Raw genomic sequence first — 9,452 nt, 5'->3', positions numbered from 1 at the left:
GTTTCGAGGATAAATAGAAGCATCTAAAGGAATACTTTCTGAATTAAAAAGACCACTAAATAATCACAGAGATGGCTAATCTACGGTCAGATTTTCATCGTTTTGGATATTGAACAGAGGATTATATCTCATTTCTGAGACAACAAGCTCGGTACGTATTACTCTCAATAACGTTTGCGTCGGCACATACTGCAGAAATTGCTAAAACAGATTTTATAGTGTATCTAGTACAATCCCTGACTACTGTTGTAATTGCTACAACTTTCCAAAAGTGACCCTACTTTTATCGTTATAACTGCGAATAGTAACACCAGTAATAAAATAGTTACAGTAATGTCAGTAAAACTGCTGTTACTGCTGTTACTGCTCTATTGCTGTCTTCACGCTGGTCTAATTGTGGTTTAGGGTCTCTACAAATTTAAGATTTAAGGCTATATGAAACATAAATGGAACGTTTCATGACGGCTGCTGAAGATTTCTGTGTGACACAGAAAGTAGCTATATTGGGACTTTTGCAATGCTTTAAACATCTTCTTGGATTCAAAATACATATTCAATACATGAAGAAGTCATGAATTGTATTCCAGCTTGCAAATTTCAATAAAGTGGTGTTATATTTCAAGTTGTAATGTTTGCCAGAAACTTGTCCTACTATGTGCAGCATCGACAGGTGCTCGAGTCGCAACATCCTGACATTGGGTACGGACATGGTAACGGACAGTCTCGGTCTGACTGACAAGGCTTGTGGCACCGACAGCTTCCTGCATCGCAAAAGCCAATTTCTCCGGCGGGACACGGCAGATAACAAGCATTGTCTGTTTTGCACGGAATATGACAGCTGCAACTTCCGGCGTTGCAGTAGCCTATTTCGCCGACAGGGCAAGGAATCGGGCACTCATGGTCTGAGGAGCATTTCTTTTGACAACTGCAGACCCCGGAATCACACCGCATCAGGAATCTTTCCGGACACGATAAATGACAACTGGAATCATTTGTACACCTAGCTACAACAGAAGCAACCCTCCGGTGATTTTCAATATGACAGGAACATTTGCCATGGTTACAATATCCAGTCATTTGAAAAGGGCATGGCAGTGGACAATCACTGTCTGAAGAACACTTCCAATTGTTTGTATCTGCATGGCATGTACAGTTGCCTTGGTTACAATATCCTGTTGTTGGGAAAGGGCATGGTAGCGGACAATCACTGTTTGAAGTACACGGAGAACAACGACATACACCAGAGTCGCAGTATGCCGTAGCAAGCGGAGAAAGGCAGCTTTCTTTTGAACAGTCTACATCAGAGCTACAAAGGACAGCCCCTTGTAGAAGTCCTGTAAGATGAAAAAAGTAAAAAGAATTAAGTATTACTTGTCCCAAATTTAGTTTCTGTGCATATTTTATGGACTAGTTCACTTAAATAATAAATGAAACTGAAGATACGTGCGTCTTAAATATGTTAAGTATAGGCCTATTTGATTAGGCAATTATCAATGCCTTTTCAGACGTCTTAAAACACACCCTTAAATAATGTCCGTAATATGTTAGCTCAGCATGTCCACATATAAGAATTAATTTAAAATCAAATTTAACAATACTAAAAAATGTACGTTCATAGTAATGTCGTAGAATCTACCTATATTTTCTAACAACAAAAGTAAAACCAGCATTATAAGTCCTCAAAATGAAAATAATTGCTCTTAGTTAAACATGAACTTTATTGTTAAACATAGATAAGACAGATAACAAACGGAATGGTATCAATGTTCTAAATGGCCTAATATGCTCAAATGAAAATATATTGCAGATATACATGTATGTAGGTCCACATGTATGCAACACTATAGTAATGATTCTAATTTTGTTCTATTTGTTTTTACGCGTTTTTTTGTTGTCGTTTTTTTTTTCCTTTTTTTTTCTTTTTATTTATTTTTATACTCATTATTGCATATGTTTTTAAAGCTGAATTATCGTATGGCCTAGTTTTAAGGGAAACAATTTAAAGAACAATTTTTATGCAAGTTTCAAATACGCATATACGCTGCTTGCTACTTTTATATATATATATATATAGAGAGAGAGAGAGAGAGAGAGAGAGAGAGAGAGAGAGAGAGAGAGAGAGAGAGAGAGAGATATGCTACCTTTGATATTGATATTGTTTATAAAAATTGAATAGGTCTGCCAATAATATTCTAAATATACTATCAGCAAATATGATATCAGGCGAATCAAAGGTTTTCTTCAACTGACGTGACAGCACACAATAATCGCTAAATATATGCAAAGTATTGTGTAGTCCTCTCTTTGAATCAATCGCCCAGCCGTCTTTGAAACGTTTGTGCCACGTAAGGCAAGTGTTTGCTAACATTTACCTGAATTTCAGAATTTTCCATTTCTCGTTTTGTTTTGGAAGGAGTCATACTGCGATCTATAGAATATTTTATTAATACTTTAGGTGGCAGGGGAGTGCAAATTTGCGAATTCCACATTGACGTGTGGGTACCAGTGTTGAAATATCCATATAAATCTCGTTTTTGCTTATTTTTCTTTGAAACTACTATGGACCATTGCAGATACTATAGACTACATAAAGACGCCTCTCCGGTCCTATGCACCTGTCGCTTTCCACGCCAGATGTAGTGAAAATCGGGACCCAAAAGCACCCAAATTTTATAGACCAAAAGTAGCCTAACCGGGCCTCACTTTGAACTCTGCCATTCATCCATTTCTATTTTTAAATCCAATTTCTTAGCATATATGTATAGTACGAACATAGATGCATACTCAGGTGGTGTGGAATGTGTCTGCCAGCCACCACTTTATTTCACTAATTATCACTTGAAAAAAAGTGGATGGATGACAGCCGCGCGTCTGGCCGAATTTTTGTTCTGATATTTGTGTTTTAGCCTCAACCGGAAGTACGGAGCTAGGAATTATAAAACACCCGCCGAAAATCAACTTATATATGATGTACATGTAGCAATACAGAAATGTACATATTTTTCAGAATGTTTTATTTACTCGGAAACAAGTTATCAAAAACGGCATGGCGTGTTCATCACTTTATTCTCTTACTTCAAGGCTTTGTCGACACAAGACGAACCTGAGTGCCACATTCTATGTGCGGTTGATACGAACATCATTTGTGTAAGCGCAATGCTCGACACCGTTACATCTACATGGTATCTGTCAGAGCAGTCAATGGCAATATAGGCCTACCCACCATTGGACATCGTGTCAAATCCGCCGTTCACGCTGTTCCAGCGCGACTGTCAGTCGCTGACATCATGAGTATGGCGTTATTAAATGAAATATGCCAAATTAAACTTACATACTTTACCTTAATACATACCGTTTAAATTTATTTTAATGCCTTAACAAAAATTTATTTGACTTTTATAATAATGAACTTCAAAGTTTCACGAATTAATTTTGTTCTTGTCCGGGTCCACACCATTTTGGGCCAGTATAATCTTAAGCAACATAACATTTAAAACAAGAACTGCATGTGTATGAGTATGAACTGTGTACTTGTCAGAAATAAGTATTGAAGCATCTGGAAATATTATTTTGCTTTAGCAATCATCAAACTGGGCAATGTTGTCAATATAAGGTCAATATAGCCAACAAGAGATGTATTCTTTAGAACAATAGTGCGCTCCAGTTTAAGAAAGTACTTAGATGTTATCACCATCCGTAAATATAAAATAGCTTTATCACGTTTTCGAATGCCGTCTCAGAGATGAGCTGTTGAATCTGGTGGATAGAGAAAACCGGTTTTGTGTCCCTTATACCATTTTGTGCTTGTATGTAACATGTTCAAAGAACTGCGTGTGAAATATATTAAGAAATATTGTTTGAACCATCCTAGCAAATTTAAATTTATTGCTTTAATGACAACTGAAAATGAATCAGAAATACAAAAACTAAGTTTGTTTCCATATCATGGTTTCATAACAGCTACGAGCTGCACAATGAGCTATAGATTTAAACATATGTTATAAATTTCACTATAAACAATTTTACTGTCACGATTGTTCCCCGAATATACGTATATAGAATGTTTTGTAACTTTCAGGTTTGTATTTTAAATATAATAGCGATGGATCAGTTTCTGAGAATGTTTACGTTGGTGGAAAGTTCTAACCTGTTTGTTTAACCCTTACCCTGCTATATTTCTATAATGGACTGGTCCATCTTTCAATTTGGACAGTAGCACTTATTACTCAAAGGGGTTTTCACTGAAAATTTACTGACTGAATAGCGAACAGTGCAGACCATACAGCCGAGGGCCAATACAACTACCCGAGGACAAATAACTAGGCCAATATGAAATCGCTTGATTAATGATGATATTATTATTCAACTTTCGACTGTTGGCGGTAACAGTACACACAGTACAGTGTAGTACATTACGATCATATTGTAGCAGAATAAAAACATATTCTGAAAGAGCATGTTGACGTGTGTTTTTATCTGTCTCACAGATATGACAACATTAAATGAAAACTGTCGCAAAAGATGGTAAGAGGAGATCTGCAACTGTCCGTTTCAAGAGAAAATGTGTATATACGCTCTGTCTCTGTCTCTTTTATTTCAACCGATAAAGTATTAAAGTATTTTACCCAAAATTAACGCAACATTTGAACTTAATGCAGAAGATAATGCTGAAATACGGTGTTGAATAAATTATCTCTGTTTAAATTAAGCTGATGTCACTGCAATGTTGAAAAAGCCCGCCTCCTTAACTAGATAGGGAGAACGCAGATCTATTGATTATGGGGTTGTCCGATTCACAGACGGGTATGATATTCTCCGTGGCAATTTTATATAAAAAAAATTGTGTCTGAAGTCATTCGTCCTCCACCTCTAATTCTTGTGGGGAAGTCGTTAGTTACTTGCGGAGAACAGGTTTGTACTGGTACAGAATCCAGGAACACTGCTTAGGTTAACTATCCGCTGTTTCATAACTGAAATACTGTTGAAAAAAAATGGCGTGAAACCCAGTTGAAGGGGAAAAAGCTGCACTTTCTGTGTATATATATTTGGATACTGTGTCAGATAACGTACCAGTCATGCGGATGTACATGCTCTTTATCTTTATAAAGATAAAATAATTCAATATCAGCATGACTGTTACATATTATCAGCATAATTGATAACCATGTATAATACATTTATATCATAAGACATTGTATTTACGTATAAGTTCATACAAGGAAACAATGATGGAGAGTATCCATATATGTAGCATTTGTTTTGAGGACTTTTGTGATCCAAAAATACTTCCATGTTTTCATACATTCTGTCGGGATTGTCTATGGGCGCATGTGGAACGTGTCTTGAAAAATGGAAAATTCAGTTGTCCCGTGTGTCGCGCTGTCATCGGAAATCCTAAAAATGGCGTTGACGGATTTCAGTCCAACTTTTATATAATTGAAGCGACAAAAGCTGCACAAGAGATACCAAAGAAAGAAGAGTTGAAGATTTCGCTAGCTGATTTAAAGAGTGGATTTTGTGCAACACACAATCAGGAGATGTTAAGCTTGTATTGTGAGGAATGTAAACTCCCATGCTGCCGAGACTGTAAGATAGAATTACACGATGGTCATAATTCTGTGAAACTTGTAGCAAAGGCCAATCAGCTTCTTGACGAAGCCGGTGAATTACTTTCAGTAATAAAGGCAAAGACCGAACAAGCACATAAGTATCAGATCGACTTAAATGTCAAACTGGAAACTGTTGAAAATGAAAGGACAAGGATAAAGGACGATATCATCAATAGAAAAACAGTTCTTGAAGAAAGAATAACACGTAAGGCCGAAGAAGCTTTAAGAAGTTTGATTGATTTGACAAAGGCTGCCAGTAATAATATAACTTGCTCTTTGAAAGAGACAAAAACTGTCGAAGACAAGTTACAAAAGATCACCGCGTCATTAGCACGAACGATGGAATCACACGATCCCATCTTACTTCTTCAAGCTATATCTGAAGTAAGAGAAAAGGTGGACCGTATGACAGCGGAGGGCATGAGAACAAGCATTAATATAGATCGTTTATTTCCCGGAATGGTCGTCCAGATGTCAGACGTAGCCCTAGATACTCAAATCGAATTTACAATTGGAAAAGTCATGATGAGGAAATGCCGAAGTGCAATTAAAGATTACTTAGAACATGTTACAACACTAGATTCAGTGTTGAAAGACAAAACAAGGTATGTGAAGAGTATCTTACCAGTTAGTGACACAGATGCCTGGTTTGCGATCAGAAGTAAGAGAGAATCGGATAAGAATACCATGATGAGGAAGATAAGGGCAGACGGAAATCTATTAGTATCTTTTCAAATACCAGGACAAATAAACTCTATGACCAGTTTTTCTAACGGCACGTTAGCCGTTACAATGCCAAAAGAAAACATGATCTGTGTCTTGGAAAATGAACATAATGTTTATCAACTTTCTGGTGTTAGAAACCCAATGGGGATAGCGAGTTACAAAGATGAGCTGTTTGTTTGCAGCGTCGAATCAACGGATTTAAAAGAAATCAGACCATATAGTGTAAACAGAGTTATCGTACTGTCAAATGAAGGTTCTGTCAAGCGTACAATTGAGTTTTTCGATGGATGCCCACTTTTTACCTTTCCTGGAAAGATTTCCATGAGCTACAGCGGTGATCTCATAGTGTCCGATTTCGCCCAAAACAAAATTGTCTGTGTTGGACCGAACGGAAAGCCAAAATACGAATACATGGGTCGGAAGGATTTTGTTTGTGCTAACGTTTTTTGCGACAATACAGGTTCCATTTTGGTGGAAACGTCAGAAGGTATTCACGTGCTTGACGAAAATCTGAAACTTGTTCATAGATTTACTACAGATTTTCTTGCGGAACATATCGTTGCTATGGCTGTATGCCCAAAAGGGCGTTTGTGGACCGTGGACGAAAACCGTAGGATCAACATATGGAGATATAGTTCTGAATAAGTTTACGAACACAAGGAGAAAAAAAAACAAATGTGTGACGTCTTCTTGCTATATAATTGCTTGTAGTTTTAGGATATAAAATTGTCCGAATAACGCTTTTAAAAATTAACAAGTTTATGTCGACAGTGATTGGCTCAGACAACATTCTTCACTTATATTTGAGACTCTTAAAGCTGTATCTATATGTTCATTCACAAGTAACAATACGGGCAAACGTTTGAAAAAATGCCTGTCATTTTGTGTCTAGATAGATATTTGTATTTCATAAACTGGTAGTAAATAATATATATAACCAAAGAAAGCTATGTCAGACTTGTTTCGTCGGGTTGCAACATCTCTCACGCTCGCTAGGCATAAGCGGGGCACTATTGTACTGATTAACTTGAAATCAACAGTTATTGACTGTTGAACTCCACGATACCAAGGAAAGACATCATATGTGGTTTTTTAATCAACATTCTGTTTCTATTGAACAACTGTTAAAATCCCGTTTATTTTTATGAAAACACTGCAATATTGACGTCAAAAAAGGCACTGAGAAATATGCTATATACATGCACTACTTGTTCAACAATTTGATGTAAAAGACGTTTCAAAATTGAAATTATATAACTGGACGGTTGAACGCAGAATAATTCACCTAAAGTATTGTATGGGACGTGTAAACTTCTCGCCATGCATGCCTATATAATTAAAATACGGTCTCGTTGACGTCTTGTCTACTATTTGGCGCCATATGTGTGGCAAGAAACAGTGCTTCCCTACTGGAATGGAAATGTTATATAGAAGAACCATCTGTTTACACGCCGCATAGAATAACTGACTCGGGTTGCGCCCTCTTGATTTTTATGTAGGCTTATTATACACATGTTTGTCATATTTAAATATATCAAAAATATATAATGTTGTTTCTACTATATATATTGTTTCTTAGTACATTGATTCACATCTACATTTCACATTCCTTTACACACTGAAGTAGGCCAAAGTCCAGTGCTGGTATCGCGTTTACTATAATTTCGAATTTGTGCTCTAAGCCTAAAGAGCACGTCATTTTCACGTTCTATTTTGACTGGATTAACTCTCTCAAATCCGTGTCTGTTCTTATCTCTCGGAAAATCAATCAACAACATTATCCTGCTCTGTCCATGTTTGGTTAGCAAATTCCTGACGTTATCTTTCGTTCTTATCATATCCATACAAATGTACATTGAATTTCGAGCACACCAAAATCAAAAGAAAATACAGAATTCCGAGGTAAAATTGAAATCGGACCAATTGGAAGATCGAAATTCAAATATTTCGAGCTAGCATGAATTTCTAGTAAATCGGCGTTTTGAACATTTGAAATGCGATCTTCGAACCGGCACTAAATTCATTACTTGCCCGATAGGCCTACTTGAATTTTGATATTCGAGCTGGTTCGTCATACAGTGCTTGATTTCCGTAACGTCGAGCGGGCTCGAAATCAAATTCAATGCAAGATCGAAATTCAACTGTTTCAAAAGTTAGTTTCACATTAAATTCTAGCTTTTAATTCGATTGTTTTGAAAATTCAAGCAGGCTTGAAATATTATACCAGGATTGATATATTTAGCTTCTTAAAATCTTGAATTTCGACAAGGCTTTTTAACTTTGAATTATGATCTTATGCAGATCCCAGTTTCAGTGTTTCTTTGAAATGTAGCTTTTCAAATGTCGAGCTGGCTCGACACTCAATGCTAGTTTAAACTTTTTTCAGGATCAGTCTCTGAACAGGCTGTTAATTCATTACCAGGTCGAAATTCGGCTTTTTGAATATCATGTATTTCGATCATTGCGCTGGGTTGCAATTAAATGCTACTTTGAAATTAGACTTTTTGAAACTTTGAATTTCAATTTTTAGGGCTATAGCTTGGGATCGAAATTCGGCAAGTTATGAAGCTGAATTTCAATTTCGAGCTGGCATAAGATTATAAGCTAGTTAGAAATGATGGAAGTGTCACGGCTTTTAGGGCATAGTGGATTCTTGGCTGACAATTTTTGCATTGAGACTTAAATAATCGTATAAATTTTACTGGCTTGCAGACATATTAAAAATATTCACTCTCTTCTAATCAGGCAGAGTGTTGCATAAATCTTTCATTTTATCTATCTATGTATACGGCTGGACTCCCCTTTGTGAGTTCAGGGCGGTAAGAGAGGACCGAGGGGTCAAGACATCGTTTGAACCCCTCAAGGCCAGGCTGGAATACAGTTTGAGAAGGCAGGTGGTTCCACAACACGACAGCATAAGGGAAGAAGGGGTATTTGAAGTAATTTGCTTCAGTATGGACTTGACGGAAGGAGAGTTCGTGCATATTCCGGGACATTCTCACAGGCCTTTCTAAATAAGATGGAACTGGTACCGCAACTAAACCATACATGATCTTGTAAAACATGATCAGTCGGGCTAGGTCGCGTCTGTCCTGTAAATTAAGTCTGCCAACCCAA

The 9,452-nt window shown here is 36.9% G+C and overlaps 2 protein-coding genes across 2 annotated transcripts; one reads left to right on the top strand and one right to left on the bottom strand.

Moving 5' to 3' along the window:
- Positions 1-563: 563 nt before the first annotated feature.
- On the bottom strand, positions 564-1,759 carry LOC123562803 (multiple epidermal growth factor-like domains protein 11). The gene is made up of 2 exons (XM_045355399.2): positions 1,637-1,759; positions 564-1,334 (listed from the first exon to the last, which is right to left on the bottom strand). Exons 1-2 carry the CDS (start codon positions 1,668-1,670, stop codon positions 652-654), a joined length of 717 nt encoding a protein of 238 aa, XP_045211334.2. The 5' UTR covers positions 1,671-1,759; the 3' UTR covers positions 564-651.
- A 3,425-nt stretch (positions 1,760-5,184) lies between these two features.
- Positions 5,185-7,899, top strand: LOC123562802 (E3 ubiquitin-protein ligase TRIM71-like). Its single transcript, XM_045355398.2, has one exon. The coding sequence runs from the start codon at positions 5,226-5,228 to the stop codon at positions 6,978-6,980; it is 1,755 nt and encodes a 584-aa protein (XP_045211333.2). The 5' UTR covers positions 5,185-5,225; the 3' UTR covers positions 6,981-7,899.
- The last annotated feature ends 1,553 nt before the right edge of the window (positions 7,900-9,452 follow it).

This window comes from Mercenaria mercenaria, chromosome 2, assembly GCF_021730395.1.
Source record: "Mercenaria mercenaria strain notata chromosome 2, MADL_Memer_1, whole genome shotgun sequence".
Taxonomy (NCBI): domain Eukaryota; kingdom Metazoa; phylum Mollusca; class Bivalvia; order Venerida; family Veneridae; genus Mercenaria; species Mercenaria mercenaria.
This window is presented reverse-complemented; position numbering and strand designations above follow the sequence as displayed.